The sequence below is a fragment of the Filicampus tigris genome, chromosome 8 (assembly GCF_054856515.1).
Source record: "Filicampus tigris isolate MCC_2025a chromosome 8, RoL_Ftig_1.0, whole genome shotgun sequence".
Lineage (NCBI taxonomy): Eukaryota > Metazoa > Chordata > Actinopteri > Syngnathiformes > Syngnathidae > Filicampus > Filicampus tigris.
The window spans coordinates 10,788,287-10,806,045 of record NC_141224.1 but is presented as its reverse complement, the minus strand read 5'-3'; the positions used below and the strand labels follow the sequence as shown (position 1 = coordinate 10,806,045).

The window sequence follows — 17,759 nt, the reverse complement described above, 5'->3', positions numbered from 1 at the left end:
TAAATTTGAAGGGTGATGTCTAAAGACTAGATAAGAATATGAATCACTGTTTAGAGCGTCCATGTGAGCTTAAACTATTATTATTTTTTTTTAATACAATGTACGTATCCCTCGTCTAAAAATGCACTGGGCCAGCAAGGAACTTTCAGTATGATAATGACATCCACAAACATGTATTTGAAAGTTTATGTGACACTTGTAATTGTTCGTATATGTGCAAAAATGGTCTTTCTTGGTGTTAATGTTCTGGGGGGGTTACTTATTACTGGGGTTACGTTCAGCAAAAAATGGATTTTTTTCTGAAACGTGCTAGAAATTGGTAAAAATCCGTAATGTGCAAGCTTTTATACATCTAACTTAAAAACAAAAAATAAAAATATCTCACAAAAAGGATGTGCTGGGGGAATAAATAAAAACCACACAATCCGTGTCAAAAATACGTTTGGTGACACATAAAGTAATCTCTGATTAAATATTTTAAGAATCCATACGAATATGAAAGAATTAGAATAAGTAGGGGTAGATAATATTGTGTCCTGCATGTAATAAAGGACGTCACGAGATGGTTTTTTTTATTTATTACCGCCATTTGGCCTCAGGGTGGTGCTGCTTCCCCATTCGTCGAATTTCTTTTGTTTTTCCGGTGAGTAGCCACTAGCCGCGATCTCTATCAGAAGGCTCTCGGCCAGTTTTTTTTTTCTTTTTTTCCTTTTTTTTAACGTCTTAATGATGGCGGAGGACAGCGAATCCGCCGCCAGCCAGCAGAGCTTGGAGCTGGACGATCAGGACACTTGCGGGATAGACGGGGACAACGAGGAGGAGAACGAGAACGCGCAAGGGTGCGGACGGCCTGCCGTACATCACACAGTTTATACGCGTGTGTATGTTTGTGTGGAGCTCGGCGGCTAACACAGTTAGCCGATACAAACACAGTCACACTACCCTCTGTGGGACTGTCCTTTTAAACTAGCAACCTCGCTAAAAGTTGTGCTTCAAAGCGGTCACAACGCCGTTCAGTTTAACTACTTTAATATACACCACACAAGCCGGTTTCTTGACTTTATTGGAAGGATGTCAGGCAGGCAAAACCGTTAGCGAGCTAGCGCAGCTGTCATTCGTTGCTATGGCAGCTAACGTTAGCTCGCCGCCTCACTGCCTGCCTCACTGTGTGTGACTACAGTATCTCGAGTGAGTCCATGTCGCCTTAAAACGTGACTTTGTCTTTATGTCCGCAGGAGTCCCGGCGGTGATTTGGGGGCTAAGAAAAAGAAGAAGAAACAGAAGAGGAAGAAAGAGAAGCCAAGCTCTGGAGGAGCCAAGTCGGACTCAGCCTCTGACTCTCAGGAGATCAAGGTGAGCACTCCATCCATTCAGGACCGTTTTATATGATCTTAAATGGCTTGACTTTCTCCATAAATTTGTCATGCTTAAGCACGAGTAGCTTATCTTAAAGAGGGCATGTGATGCCAATTGCCTTCTTTATTGTTTTTGTGCCATAGTAGTGGGCTCTGCATTAGGGACAATGGCCTTCAGTGGGGACTTTACCCGACTTGATCCACCAGTTAGTAGGCTTTACACTATCAGGATTTTGGGGCCCCATCACCGATCCGATCAGAAGATAGAGCATTATATGTGTTTAAACTAGTTGTTTTTTTGCAGTGTATGCTGTGGAACCTTGGATTATAAATTTAATTGGTGCCCATAATAACACGGGGAAATTCACATTCAGGTGTTTTTTATTTTTATTTGTTCCATTCCTTTTTGTAGTTCATCAGTTGATTTTGGCGCAACAACCTGATCCCGAGAATCTTGTCTGATGTCACATTGTCATTTAAAAGATGATTTGCTCTTTTAGGCTCTTTTAGTCTTTATTACTGCACATTTCTTTGAATAACTTTTATCATTTTTTGATGGCCTCGGTCACACTATCACCAGCGAGCGTGTTTCCATTTTTTTTGTCAGTCTACAGCATAGCAATAACAATAATGATGATAATACAGTAGCCTCACCTTCTGATGCAAAGAGCCAACAATGCGAGAAGAAACAGCACAGATATTTCGGCTCATCTATGACGAGCGCTTCTTCACACTATGTTTAGCAGTTTCACTTCAGGAGCCATTCTAACTGTTTATGCTCCATTCAGAACAAAGACATGTCATGGCGCTTCATGTTTGTCGCGTGACTTTCATTATAGGATATGTTGCTTCATCTATGCCACGCCACAACAAAGAGGAGGTGCTCCTCCTCCTCTGACAGAATAAAAAAAAAATACAAAAACATCGCTTGTCAATCGGGTGGCCGAGCATTTTGCTAAAACTTTGGCTAATGCTAAATACTATTGCTATTTTGGTTCAATACACTTACCAGCTCTGCCAACTTCTCCAAGCTTGCTCCTTTTTGTCTAATTTTGGAAGCAAGCTGTGTTTTGTCCAACATGTTTTTCTCCATGCTACCTACCGTAGTAAGCACATTCCCGACCCCATTTGGCCCCGGCACAGATTTCCGCCTGTCTTTGAAAATTGCATCGTCTTAACATGTAGCTTTGCCGCAGGAATACTGTATCTCAGCTCACGTTCGGTTCAGTCTGGCCGCAGTATAGCTCATATCCTTGTTTGGCAAAAGTTTTGTGCGACGGCAACACACCTATTTCCGGTTTAGTTCAAACAACACAGCCTGCTGGTTGCATCTGTGATTGGCTCAATGTACACAGCCTAGTGATTAAACCTTATTTATTTTGCCATGATTGCGCCGACATTCACCTTTCGTCTTCCTAATTAAAAAGATTTTTCATACAGCAGTACTCACAGGCATATAATATTTATCCTCTGCAAAAACAACTATTCTTGCAGCATATTTGAGACAACCTTCTTCTGTATTGTCAAATGTGCGCATAATATGAATGTGTTATACTCCTTGATGTACAAAACCGATGTGATATGATGTACAAACTGTTCAATTCTTTACATTCTATTCAGTTACGTAATAGCCTGTACATGACCAAAAAATAGTGTTATTTCCGGCGCTGGAAATCATTAATGGTGTTTCGAGGCATTGCAATGGGGAAAGATGATTTGAGATACAAGCGTGTTGAGTGATCATGGAACAAAATAAACTCACAAGACAATGCGCCACTGTATAGTTTAGGTTACATCAGTCAGCACTTATTCTGAAGGCAGAGTAGACTGACATAATAAGCACACGGAGGCTGGAATCTTATTGGACTAAAAAAAAATCTAAATATCCACATATACATACTAGAAGCAGTGTGCAGCCGAGTGAAATGTTACAAAATGAAGAACTCAACCTCTAATGTGATGCAGGATGTTAATATGTAACACACTACCTTTTAATCACAAGTGACAAGCACATAGCAGCTAAGAAGCTGTTAAAGCAGTCTGCACAACTTGACTAAGCGCCCTTTCTTGACAAACAGCACAAATAAAAGGATTCAAAAGCACACCAGTCACAGAAGATCCTCAAAATCCTTAGCTCACAAAACGTTGGTCAATAACAGCTCCAGGGTGAGTCAACAAAAACAGGAAGTATAAACCTACAAAAAAAAACACAATAATAATAATAGTAGCACTTGCTTAGTCATCCACATGACTGCCATCTCCAACTATCGTGACACCAAAACGCTCACTGAACAAAAGGCCACAACCTGAATCTGCTTTAAAAAAAAAAAAAAAAGCCCACTTATTTCATGGTTACTTTCGGTGAACATTCTTCCTCTCTACTCACATTCTTTTTCTCTGACCATTCTTTTTCTCTGACCACAACCACCATCGTTCTTCCTGAAAAGTTCAACACTCACGGAATTAATGAACGTTTTGATGTTTTCCCAAATGATGCTCAGTGACGTGTGTTCATATCAAACATGAACACATCTCAGGCACACATTTCCTGGTGATCTTGTTTTGAACTCTGAATTTGACAAGCTTTGAGGTACCGTGCCACCTTTCTCCGGTGTTTTACCTCTTATTCTTAGCGGTTCCTGTGTGTATTGTTACTCTACAGAATCCTGGCTTGGCCATCCAAAAGCTGCAGGACATCCAAAGAGCTATGGAGCTGCTGTCCTGTCAAGGCCCAGCTAAGAGCATTGATGAGTCAGCCAAGCACAAGTACCAGTTCTGGGACACACAGCCGGTACCCAAGTTAAGTAAGTTCACATTAATCTCAGTACATTAATGACTGGCAGACTGAACCTCAACCTGAGCTTAACATGCATTATTTTACACTTTTTTTTTTTTCCCCCGCATTAGCGCCATCTACTGGTTTTTATCTTAACAATTGCTGCTCAATGCCAAAAACAAATCCAGTAATTACAAGCACCAGTGTGGGTGAGCACCCAAGGCATGCTTTGTAGCGTTTTGGTCATCTGGTTTCCATGGCGACAAGACAACTACACTGGTGTTGTGTACCAGCAGCAGACAGCAGTACTTCAGATTGGAAAATGAAACTTGGTAATAGTCTGCGAATGGTAAGTGATGTCACAGATCTGACAGGAGTTGTGCTGTGTGCGCAGATGAGGTGGTGACGGGTCACGGCCCGATCGAGGCGGAGAAAGAAAATATCCGGCAGGAGCCTTATTCCTTACCTCAAGGCTTCATGTGGGACACTCTGGATCTCAGCAATGCAGATATAGTAAGTACAGCTGACGTCTCAAATCCCTAAATGGCCTTGTAACAGGTCATAACGTCATGAGGTGGTGCTTTGTTTTTCAGCTGAAGGAGCTGTATACGTTGTTAAATGAGAACTACGTGGAGGATGACGATAACATGTTCAGATTTGATTATTCGCCAAGCTTCCTCAAATGGTAAGCGCTGATTTTTGCAAGTTTTCATATCGACCTTTGTTACATTTTGGTCTTTTTTCAGGAGCACTGAAGAAAAATGTCATTCATAGTTCAATTGAGCCACACTCTTTTGACATGGGGGGCACAACGGAAATGAATGTTATGTTTTCCTTGTGTGTGTGTGTGTGGATTTTCTCCTGTTACTCAATCTTCCTCCAACATTCTAAAAAACATGCATGTTTGGGTCATTGAAGACTCTAAATAGTCCTACTCAGGCACGACGCCGATGATCAGACCAGAAATGTACCTTCAATGTCAATTATCTTTGCAAAACATGCATTCATAATCCGAGGCTGTCAACAATGAATGCATTAAAATCAATTGAGGGCAATTTGCTCTTCTTCTCAACAAGTTTTAGGCAGATATACATATTTTGAAGAAAGCAAATGGGCTTACTCGTTGGACAAGCTGGAGAACATGGAATGTAATTATAAAACGGCAAAATCAACAAGTGGAGAAATTATATGAGAAATAATAGGACATGTTGGCGATGATGATGATGGCTAAATTAATATTCGTCGATCTACTTTGCTCTCATAATTCTTTTTGCCACCAAACAGTTAGAATACCTTCATCTGGCTGTCCAGATGTTCCCTTTCTGTCATTCCGAGCCAAAATTAGAATCTCATTTCAGCAGGCATAGCAAAGCGCTGCACGCATCTTCATCTTGAACAAGTATAATGTGCATTGCTATGAATTGTTTTCTTCCTCCTCAGGGCTTTACGTCCACCTGGGTGGTTACCTCAGTGGCACTGCGGAGTCAGAGTCTCCTCAAATAAGAAGCTCGTCGGCTTCATCAGTGCCATCCCCGCAGACATCCGCATTTATGACACGTGAGTATTCATACTCAAAAACACACACTACTTTTTGAGTTTTCTATATCTCCAAAAATGTGGCCAGTGAGTATCTGTATTGCACTTGGCAGGACAATGATGACGTCGCCAATGCTCAAACGTGCATTTATGCTCTAGGTTGAAGAGGATGGTGGAAATCAACTTCCTGTGTGTCCATAAGAAGCTGCGTTCAAAGCGCGTGGCGCCGGTGCTCATCAGAGAGATCACGCGGCGGGTCAACCTGGAAGGAATATTTCAGGCGGTGTACACAGCAGGCGTACTGCTGCCTAAACCAGTGTCCACGTGCAGGTAAACTTTCATGCGCTGGGACGACTGCTTTTAAACTGGCCAAAAATATATTGAATGTTAGGCTGGTTTGGTGGCAAGCCCATCAACTTGATTAAAAAATTTAAAAAAATGAAATGCAGCACCAACTTTTTCCTTCTGTGTCATCGTGCAGGTATTGGCATCGTTCTCTAAACCCCAGAAAGCTTGTGGAAGTGAAGTTCTCTCACCTGAGCAGAAACATGACCCTGCAAAGAACAATGAAACTCTACAGACTACCAGACGTAAAGCCTCCCCTCAGGCCAGCTTCTCATATTACAAAGAGTATTCACTTCATGTAATTGCTCATTGTCTCCGCCGCCGCAGAGCACCAAGACAGCAGGTCTGCGGCCGATGGAGCGGCGCGACATCCGGCAGGTGACCGAACTGCTGCAGAAGTACTTGAGACGCTTCCAGCTGGCGCCATCCATGAGCGACGAGGAGGTGGCTCACTGGCTCCTGCCGCAGGAAAACATCATAGACACATATGTCGTCGAGGTAGCTGGAATGCGCACAGTGGTGGGAAACAGTTTGAGCATTTATGGTGGATTTCAAAACTGCTGTTCAAATCCTACTAGAACAGCAGAATTGTATTCTGGGTTAATGGCGGCATTTATCATAAAACATTTCATTGACACATCTGGGTGCTACATGTGAAGTGCTAAATGCAACATTTTATAATATGACTTATAGCATAACAATTTTGCCTCATTAGTAACATGTACGCAGTTGTTGTACTAGTATGCCAAAGTCACCCGACTCGTGAGGACAAAGGGCATACTTGTACATGGACTTAAGCTGGATATCAAGGATATCGCCTAAATGCTCAGACAGCTTACAATAAAGCCGTTTGAGCATTTATTCACAGCACACTAGTTTTCATTCCTAATTCTACGCTCTAGTAGAATATCGAATGAAGGTCGAAACTGGTTGCCGTTAAGGCGTGCGGAGGACAAAGAACATACTCGTATATGCACCTTAAGCTGGATCTGAATGATATTGATTACATACTCAAATAACCTTCCATGCTCGTCACTGTCAGCATGTCCGCCATCTTGAAGCTGCTTTTGTGTCCCACAGGGCGCTGGTGGCGTCTTGACCGACTTTGCTAGTTTCTACACTCTACCCTCCACGGTGATGCATCACCCGCTACATAGGAGCTTGAAGGCTGCATACTCCTTTTACAATGTTCACACGCAAACGCCGCTATTGGACTTAATGAATGACGCCCTGATCCTCGCCAAACTGGTAATTTACAGTCGTCATCTCTGTATTTGGTGGTCTAGTGCAGTCTTCTCAACCTTTATTGCACCAAGGCGTATGGTCTAAACTCAGAATATGTTCTATGCAGGCCCACTAATTGAAACAAGGCAATCGGATAAATATTGCATTTGTGGGATAAGAGTTAATCCATCCGTTCTTAGCCATCTCTGGGGGCGGCCATTTTGTCACTTATGTCGACTGAAAATGACCAATCACAGCTCACCTGTTTTCTGAAGCTGAGCCGTGATTGGTCGTTACCTGAGCCGTGAACATTTGTGATGTCATTTTCAGTCGACAGAAATGGCAAAATGGCCGCCCCCTGAGATGGCTAAAAAGGGGTGCATTTTGCTGCTTATTCACATTTCACAAACGCAATATTAATCAGAATGCTGTGTTTCAACTAGTGGGCCTGCATAGAAAAATATGTTTGGGTTTACTTCCATCTTTAAATAACAACATTTTTTAGATCACAAATAACTTATAGTAAGAAAACATGGCTGTTTATTTGAAGACAAAAGCACAGTGGTTGGAAATCATCACTGTAGTCCACTATGCTGCCTGCAGCCTTATATCTAGAATAAGTACGATTTTATAATCTTAATGAATATTAATGTCTGCCTGGCTAATACCAGCTTGAGCTGCCTAAAAGTACCTAAACTCCAAAAGTCTGCAGCGCTTCAATAAGCAAATGAAAATGAACACTGACAGTAGTTTTGATTATTATTATATCTTCAACAGAAAGGCTTTGACGTGTTCAACGCCTTGGATCTAATGGAGAATAAAGTTTTTCTGGAAAAGCTCAAGTTTGGTATAGGAGATGGAAATCTGCAGTATTACCTCTACAACTGGAAATGTCCCTCTATGGACGCTGATAAGGTCAGTGAGCAGGATTTGACGACTTTTCATCTTTTCAACAAAAAATATGTATTTAATAAAAAAAGAATGCAATTCTGTTTCAGGTTGGCCTGGTCCTTCAGTAGCCCCGTGCCTTTATGGCTGCTACAGACACATACACACAAACACACACTCATACACAATGAGGACACAAGGTCTGGCAATTATGTACCTGCGCACACAGGTCACCCGAGCCAGACTACCGTGAAAAAAAACAACAACCTTTATTCCAGGAAGATTTCCCCCCACCCCCCCCTCCCCCACTGGCGCATTTTTTTTCAGCTCACGTGGAGGTGAAAAACAATTAAAAAAAAAAAAAAACATAATAAAAAAAACAGTTAAAATCCTCAACATTCTGAATGTGAACATCATGTTATGCCTGAGACCTATGCTCACGTTTGAAACAAACCAGTGTGGCATGCCCTCATTGTCATAAACAGTATGTAAATGCCACAACTAATAAGCAACTTTTCTCTTTTTTTTTTTTTTTTTTTTTTTTTGGGAAGTTCACGCAGTTCATGCAGTATGTATCATTCCTCTGCTGGGTACTTTGATTTATGTTCTTCGAGGTACATACAGACTTGTACACTCTCATACAGTCATAAAACCAACTGCTGCATTGACTTATTTTTTGTGAATGAAATATTGAGTTACTTGTACAGCATGAAGCCATGTACTGAGTTTTAGGACTTTTTTTTTTTTTTTTTTTTTCAAATGAAGAATGTATTACATTGATGAAGCACAATTTTTCAGTTTGGAAAAGGTCCTCAAGGTGGCCAATGTTTGAAAAACCTGCTTTGGTACTCCTAGGTGTGAAAGTGAGCTGCTACCATGTTACAATGCGCTGGTATTTCAATAGTCATTAGAGCCGTAGGTGGGGAACCTGAGGCTCTCGAGATTTATATTTTGGGTTGAAAATTTTGCCATGTCCCACTGTTCAGTGTTTCAGTTGTTTTTGCATAACTTGTCTTGCTGAATGGTCATATTCACAACAGGTTTTTGATTCATGAATGGACCAGTGCATTTCCCGATTCAGCTAGAACTGGTATTTAAATAGCTGTTCACATTTTGACATGAGACTAAGAGGACTTGAACAATTGATCAGCAGTTCCTCGCCATTACAAGGCTTCAAACAAGAAGTGGCCACAGAGATTGGAGTGCCGCAAAGTGCAAGAGATGGGGAGGGACTGGACAAGTTACAGAAAGGCACAGATGTGAATGTCCTTGGAAATAATAATAAATAATAATAAAAAAATGTTATCAATTTTGCTATTTGACTTCTTGTGCAAAAAGAAAACAATCATTGCACAGTTGGGCATGGACATTCAAACGTTTAGAGGTCAAATGAGGTTCACCTGTAAAGGTTATAGTGCATTTTAGGTTCATCCTAACTTTTTGTGCGAAGTGTACAATAATGTCATTTCATTTGGCTCTCAGAGAACTTTATTAAAATCCACACCTGATTTAAAATGTCAATTTCACACGTGCATACATCTTTTCAACCACAGTCAGGGTTGCATCACGGCGGCAACAAAATCAGCAAAATCTGCAAGTGCTAAGACGGGGGGGGGGGGGGTGGCGTAGAGAGAAGGCCGATCAATAAAACAGCAAATTCTCTTGTCTTCCTGTTGTGGTTGAGACGATAGAGTCTTGCGGAGAAAAGAACATTTAGTTGTTCAGTCAGAGAATAAGCTGCTTCAAAGCATTTTTTTTTGTCATATATAAAAAATGTGCTGTTAATCACTTTTCCCTGTTCAATGTTTCCTTTCAGAGAGAATTATTTAGTTTGTGTGGGTGAAAGAGGCGACATATATTTGATACTTTGGGGCTCCCCCCCTCCCAGTTTTTGATGTCGTCATCCCTGTCCATTTTATTCATTTTCTGCTCATACTGTGTCTGAGACAAGTCTACTGTATTTTTTTTTTCTTAGTTGTCATGCGGCGAAATACATGAGAAAAAACCCATTTATAATTTGATTTGTGACAGTTTTCCTCTGTATCGACGTTGAAACGAGGCAGCCAGATAACTGATATGATTTGGTCGATCTTGCTGTTTGTTAAAGTGACCCTCCTCTGTTGTTCCATTGTCATATTTGACATGTTCTATGCTGTCTCCTTTTTGCGTGCTTTTTCTCTGCTCCCTTTGCAACAGATGTAGAAAGCACAGTCAACTTGAGTCAAGAGTTTTTTTTTTTGTTTTTTTTTTTATATGATTGAAACCTTGAGTGAGTTGCATTCACCAAGGTGGCTGAACTTTTTATGTTCAACACAGATGGACGCTGGTTGCGTCTCCAAAAACGTGTGAATGTTGCGCATGTTGCTGCAGTGATTGTAGTATCGTTTGACTAGCCAGGCCCTTTAGTGACAACTCCGGCCCCTGAGAACCTGCCTTATTTGGAAGATTTTGTTGTTTTTTCCCAGGAGTTTGACATCACGGTGTAAACAAACACATACAGCTTTATCAACCTGAAGAACAATATTTTTATTCAAATCCATTATAAGCTGTGAAAAAGGCTGACAGAACTTGTACCAGCATCATTGTAGAACACATGACGCCATGCAATTAACAATCTGTTTCAACAAACGACGCCTATACCAGCATGGATATTTGAATAAAATCCCATAACAAAATCAACGAGGCTGATTTATCTATTTTTCCTATGTTTTGCATTTTAGGGAAAAGCTGCATTGTTACTTGACTGATGACATGTAAAATGTGTTGGCACTGCTTATGGCACTGGAGTAATTCAATTTTGGGGTACTTTGAGGAACACCTCTTGTTAAACACAGTCTATTCTGGGACACTGGTCAACCTCTGATCTGTTTGGTTTTAGAAAAAATAAGAGCCCGATTTATGTATTTATTTACACATTACGTAAGACCACCATAATGAGGTTCAAACATCACCCCCGCCTTCCAAAACGGCCAATTTTTCAAGGACAAAGTATTGTAAAACCGTCAAAATATAATATATATTATTATCGGCTAATTAGTAGGTTATTAGAATTTTATTCTGCCAAATATCGGAATCAGACTCAAGAAATCCATAAAAATAATATAAATGCTTTCTCTTGAATAAAAAAAACAAATCCTTAGTCACAGGTTTGTTAGTGGAAGCATTGCAAGTCAGTGAACAACTTCCAACTAGAGAGAAGTTAAAGAAAAAAAAGTGTATAAAAATACAAAACCCACAAATGGGGATATTGGGTGAGTTTCAGAATGACTCTAAAATGCGAAGAGTGATCTTAATTTGACCTCTTTTTCTGTGACTCATCCACTTTATAAGTTGCAACTTGCTGATGATACTCAGCGGCCACTTGCGTGTGAACAGCATGACGAAGAGGACCATTAATAAGAAAATGTATTCGTTGATTCATGCATCAAAAACCTGTTGTGAATTTTGCCAATTGGCTTTGTTTTGCAAAAACTACTGACACATTAACCAGCTGCACAAGTTTAGAAAAATTAAAATTAAGTTCATCTGAAAAGGTTAGAGTGCATTTTAGATTCATTGTAAAATTTCACCCAAAAGTCCAATGTCCCTAATGTTTGTGCGTAGTATAAATGAACCTAATAGGTCTCCAGGCACAAACATGAAGGTCCAAATAATGGGGAGGAAAAAAGATTAAGGGAAATTAATTTCACTTGGCTTTCTTCCGATTCCGCTTTCTTTTTATCTTGGCTGGGTTCGAAACAATTTTTTTCACTTTGAGAGGTTGAAGCGTGCAGTGTTCACTCGCAGGCTCCAGCTTCCTTTTCTGGCCCGCCCTCTGCCCACTCCCCTCCTCTTTAGCACCAATACTGTGTTGCAATTCAACACCAGGTGTTGCACCTTGTAGCCAAGCAACATCCAACGGCGGCACCGTGGGTATGATGGCTTCCACAGTGTCAGCAAACGCCTCGACCTCGCCGTTACCGACGCCTTGGCAACCGCTGTGCCTGAAACCAAGAGCGAGGACGCTCTTGAGCCCCAGCGGTTCGGCCACGCTCTCGCTCAACCGCGGGACCTGGCAGGCGGGGACCCCTCTGCTGGCGCTCAACGCTATTAGGTGGTTGGTCATGTGCTTGGGTTTGACAGACTTGCACACCAGAACCAGCTTAAGTTGGTTCCTCTCCAGAGCTTTGGTGACCTCGTTGATGCCTAGGGCGAGTTGTCGCCTTGCAGCCACATCTGTCCAGCCACCTTTAAGCGAATCCTCCACCTTATTTGTGTCCGTATCCATAGATGAGGGATCCGGAACTCTTTTTTTTTTCCTCCACGGCTGAAACACTTTCACTTCCTTCTTTTGAAGCCCCATTGAAATGAGTTTGTTTTTCAAGGTTGTCAGGATAAAATGCATGTCTTTTTGTGGAAGCGGGCTCCAGTTCAGCGCAAAGGGTGATGTAAACGTTGTCTTGACCCGGATGGGCTTTTTGCCGGCCTTTTTGCTGCCGCTTTTCCTTGGGGTTTCCATTTACTCCACTGAAATTGAAAAAAAATAATAATAGTGGAGAATTACAGTGACATTTCATCTGCTCCGTATGATGACACCTCATAAAATATGTAAAATGATCAAGTGACAGAAAAGGGCAATTGTCAAATGCAAAAAAGATATGAGAACGTACAGGGTGGGCCAAAGGTAAGTGTACACTTAAAAAAATGGTACAGTGAATAATAACAAATTGATGCAAGAGAAAAGTGCATTCTACTATAAAAAAAAGGGAATTCTTAATCAGTACTGGACAAGTACCGAAGGAAGGAAAGCAAAACAATTTAAAAAAAGGAAGGAAGGATGCAAAATAAAAAGGGGGAATGGAGGAAGCAAGTGAGGTGAAGAAATATGGGAAATGAAGAAATGAAGGAGTGAATGACAGAAGAATGTAAGTATGCATGAATAAAAATCAGCTGTGATGGAAGGAAGATTCTACGAAAAATGCCAGGGAAAAACAATTATGTTAGGTTTTTTTTAAATGAATGTAATATACAAGCTACTTTTGGCCCACGCTGCACAAAGACAGCAAGTGTTCTGTCATATCGTCCGTACCATCGACGTTACCGACAACCAAAATCCCAACAAACACACAAAAACATTATCAAACAGATTTTACCTGATTGTCGCCACACAACTGTGTACAATTGTTTTTTTTTATCTCCAATGTAAATGATTGTGAATTAGTATTACAACATCTTTTTTTCAAAACACACGAGCTCGTGACTACAGGGCGCCGCCATATTGTTTGATTTGGAGACAGCTTTATTTAAAAGGGAGTAGGAAACAGCGCCTACGTTTGTTAAAGTGACAGTACTGTACAGCTGTATGAGCAAAAACATTTTTAAGTAAATGAATAATGTAAATTACATGCACATGATTTACTAAACGTTTATTAAAAACATTATTTTGTTTGCATGGGGCAATTTTATTTGGTGAAATTACATACATACGTCAGTTATTTTGGAAACACACTTAGAGAATGTGTACAATCTATCCTTCCGTTCTAATCACCGTAATGATTTTATTTTTAAAACCTTTTCTGATGTGATTAAAAAACACACAAGCACACACAAAAGCTTTGACCACAGAATGCCGCGTGTTCCGTCACCTTGTGGACTTTCACCCAAGACTTGACAAGAGCGAGTGAACCGTTCTCTGGTGTGCGCATGCGCACATGTCAGGCCACCAAACCAATTTCTCCATTTGCAGCTTAGTCCCGCCCCCTCCTTCAGGCCTTCTCCGAGCGACATTCTGCCATTGAACCGTTGTTTTTTGCGGCTGCACCCAGACGACCGAACCGAACATTTTAAAGAAGCACCTCTGAGCCTCGGCGATACCGTCATCAAAAATGACTTCTGTGGTAAAATCTCAAGCCGCTTCTTGTGCTTTCATCATGGCTTTCATCATCCATGTTGACTTTGATCACGCGCTATCCATATTCGCTGACATGCTGTATTACACTTTCCTTCACGTTTTAAGAGCATACCGCGTACGACAGGATGCTACACCGATTCTACAGCTAATCTTTTACCCGTCCGTTCTGACCAATGATACAAGGTTGGAGAAACAACACCTATTATACGGAGAGAATAGAATAGGGGTTCCCAAACTTTGGGTTAGGAGCTTAAAAGGGTTGTTTCTTATTGATTATCAAAAGGCTTTTTGGATTCATGTCAATTGCTGTCGCTGCGCCATGTGTGTGTGTGTGTTTTTTTTTTTTTTTAATCAGCAGTTTATGTGCAATATACAGCAATACAAGGTGGGCCAAAAGTACGGATAAATGTTTTAAATGAACGATTTTTAAAAAATCAAATAGCCTACCTAATGACAAATAATTTATTTAAGAACTAAGTGGATATTCTAAAAGCAGGTTTAGACAGGTAGGAAGAAAGTAGAAACTTAGTTTTAACAGAGGGAGATACACAGTAAATTTCTTACAGTACATTTTACACAAGGAAAATTATACTCTGAAAAAGACTATATTTGGTCCCAATCTAAACAGAGTAACATTTACACCTGGAAGAGAGTGTGCTGTGAGAGACCATCAGGTGTGCCGCCTCAAATGTAAAAAAATGAAAATAAAAAAATAAAACTCTTTTGTTAATGTAGTTATGCCAACCACGCATAGTAACATGCAAAGCAATAAAATGTTCTTCCACTAAATGACAGAAGGTACATAATGAACCCACTTTTATACACTTTTTTTTGCATACCCACTTTTTGTGAATCGTCGAAAGTGGTGTGCTGTGAGATTTTTTTTACGATGCGAAATATGTGCCATGGCTCAATAAAGGTTGAGAAACACTTTTCGAGAGTAGAGGGAGGGGCCTCATGTACTCAGAGTGAATACATTTTGATCCATTATGATGATTTACTCCAGCTCTAGTGGCTGGGGAAGGCAATTGAGAGACCCAGGAGGGAAAGAAGAAAACAGCAGGTCTGAGGTAGAAGGAAAGAGGTAAAAAGGAAGGAGCACAGGAAGGAAAGAAGGATACCAAGTTAACACAATGATACATGACATTACATCATCATCATTTCATCATTACATGGTTTTAAAAGTACATTAAAAACCATTTAAAAACTAAGTACATAAACTCCATCCAGCCAGCTTACTAAAATTACTAAAAGAATTTACAGTGCAAGATTTAAAAAAATATATTGTCACTGTTCTGTGAAAAACACTTATCTCCAATTTTGGAAACTTTTTTAATTTTCACTTTAGTGTGATGTCTGTAACGCAGAAACATGATTCATGTAAAAATAAGAAAATGGGGGGAAAAAAATGGAGATAAGTGTTTTTCACATGACAGCGACGATATATTTTAAAAGGAAGGAGCTCAGTGAAGGTGAGGAAAAAATGAACGATGGTAGAAAAGCAGTTTCATCAACAGAAGACGCCAGGAAAACTGTAAATATCAAATGAAAAACATGTAAGTTTATCCCCTCTTTTGTCCCACACTCTAGCAAATTTCTATTTGGAGCTGCAAAGGTTTGGGAAACTCCGCTTTAGACGTTTGTATTTATCCGTCCTGCAGTGTCCTCGTTCTTTTGTGGTGTAGAAGTAGGAACAAAAGCACCAGTCTTGCATAAAAGCCTATTGTTTAGCCCCCTGTGCTGTTCTAATAGGTTACCAAGTTCACGTACGGTACTAAATGTGCCCATTACTTCACCGTAGTTGTTACTGGTTAATCAATCGCAGTGTCTCTCTGTGATCACCTGCAGGCAGAATTTGAGAAGGCGGCGGAAGACGTAAAGAACTTGAAGACAAGGCCATCGGACCAGGAGTTGCTTGACCTCTACGGCCTGTATAAACAGGCTACTGTTGGAGACATCAACACGGGTATGACAAGTGACATTCGTAATATATTGTTTCTTCAGGGGCGGAGCTATATGTTGATGGCTGCTTTCCGGCGACCCCGCTAGCCAGCCGCACATCTAGGGGACGATTTTGATAAACACATTTCTGTGATGCGGATAGATCGAAAGAAATGCTCAATGTACACACAGAAGATAAAATTATCTTTCGTAACAGTGAAATATTTTATAATAGTAGTGAACACAAATCATTAAATGTTAAGGAAGCACTCTGTCCATTTTTAAAAACCCGTTTGAAGACACATTCTTTGGCTTTTGACTCGACGTGAGACTGACTTTTCTGCTGTTTTCCGGTGTCTATGTAATGTATATCATAATTTGTGTTTTAAATTTATTGCTTTCACTTGTTATATTATTGCTGTTTTGTTATTGTAATGTAAAGTGCTTTGTTACAGCTGTAGCTGTTATGAAATGCACTATGCAAATAAAGTTGTATTGTATTGTATAAAATGATTACTATCACACGTTAGCACACTAATCATGCTCAACACACTCATAATACAAGCAGGAACAAACCTAAGTAAAAAGCAATCTTTAAAATTGTGACGCATTAAGAGATTGTTGTGTCATGTTTCTTCTCAGGTATGATGAGAATGAATGAGCCATTGATCGCAATATGCAAAATGGCGTCAGCAGTAGGTGACAATTGATCACTCTTGATTGGCTCTTTGCTAGAGAATCAGTACATGAGATAGAAGTACACTATGAGAGCGAAGAAAATGCAATCATCCCATAAATTAAGCTTGGCAAAATATTGCTCTTTACATTTTCCTGCTTGTATGTGTTGGGCAAGGTTTTGTATATGAATGCATTTTATTCCATGAAAGCCTGACTGTGGATGATTTGATGAACAATGACTTACCGGCCATGTGCTCATTATAACCAAGGTTGACCTCACAATCTTTTGAGTTACGAGGTAACGTGCGCGCGAGTGAACATATCTTATGGCCACCCCTTAGTGAGATGTTGAGTTATTCTGGCCACCCCACTGAAAAGGTTCTGGCTACACATCTGTATTTCTTAATTAACAAGTACGATTTCACATTTTCCAGATAGGCCGGGGATGTTGGACATGAAGGGGAAAGCCAAGTGGGATGCGTGGAACTCAAGGAAAGGTAGAAATCAAAATGTTTTGAGCTGAACTATTACAACCTTGTTGTTTTAACCTGTCGTTCTTATTCCTGTGTTCTCTCAGGAATGTCCAAGGACGAAGCCATGTCCGCCTACACCGCACGCGCGAAGGAGCTCATCAGCAAACTGGGTTAATAGAAGGGAATGCTAACATGCTGTACTAAACAAAGGACTAAAGTGAGGCTGCTATCATGAAGTAAAACACGTCGTAATGATGCAAGTTTTTTAACAGTTTTTTTTTTGCATAGTTTCTCCGCATTTAAAATTCTTTAATGTGGCTGTAGCGTATGCCAATTAGTACTCCATGTTTGCTTATGAGTGAATGTCAACCCACTAATGTGCAGCAATGTCAACCGTTCCTTTAATAACATTTTTAATCCTTATTAGAACAGAAAGACTGAAAAAAAACATTGATGATAATAATGTTCATGCTTTGAAAATAAAACTTATGCACTGTCTTACATGTCGGATTTGTCTGATATTTTTAGTAGAAATTGTAATACGCATGATTTTGACTCCTGATGTGGTATGCTTTAGATCATGATTTGTTTTTTCTTCCCGAAGCTAGCCCTGGTAAGAGATGACATCATGACATGATGTGGTATACTTTGGA

General features: G+C 40.3%; 3 protein-coding genes across 3 annotated transcripts; 2 read left to right on the top strand and 1 right to left on the bottom strand.

Annotated features, from left to right (window-relative positions):
- The first annotated feature begins 628 nt into the window (after window positions 1-628).
- nmt2 (N-myristoyltransferase 2) lies at window positions 629-10,803 on the top strand. Its single transcript, XM_086038805.1, has 12 exons — window positions 629-839; window positions 1,236-1,353; window positions 4,018-4,159; window positions 4,526-4,644; window positions 4,725-4,816; window positions 5,572-5,688; window positions 5,827-5,997; window positions 6,149-6,257; window positions 6,340-6,510; window positions 7,093-7,260; window positions 8,014-8,151; window positions 8,235-10,803. The coding sequence occupies exons 1-12, from the start codon at window positions 727-729 to the stop codon at window positions 8,253-8,255; spliced, it is 1,479 nt and encodes a 492-aa protein (XP_085894931.1). The 5' UTR covers window positions 629-726; the 3' UTR covers window positions 8,256-10,803.
- rpp38 (ribonuclease P/MRP 38 subunit) lies at window positions 9,799-13,398 on the bottom strand. The gene is made up of 2 exons (XM_086038807.1): window positions 13,257-13,398; window positions 9,799-12,630 (listed from the first exon to the last, which is right to left on the bottom strand). The coding sequence occupies exon 2, from the start codon at window positions 12,620-12,622 to the stop codon at window positions 11,810-11,812; it is 813 nt and encodes a 270-aa protein (XP_085894933.1). The 5' UTR covers window positions 12,623-12,630; window positions 13,257-13,398; the 3' UTR covers window positions 9,799-11,809.
- A 435-nt stretch (window positions 13,399-13,833) lies between these two features.
- On the top strand, window positions 13,834-17,607 carry acbd7 (acyl-CoA binding domain containing 7). The gene is made up of 4 exons (XM_086038814.1): window positions 13,834-14,000; window positions 15,863-15,980; window positions 17,068-17,130; window positions 17,211-17,607. The coding sequence occupies exons 1-4, from the start codon at window positions 13,989-13,991 to the stop codon at window positions 17,279-17,281; spliced, it is 264 nt and encodes an 87-aa protein (XP_085894940.1). The 5' UTR covers window positions 13,834-13,988; the 3' UTR covers window positions 17,282-17,607.
- The last annotated feature ends 152 nt before the right edge of the window (window positions 17,608-17,759 follow it).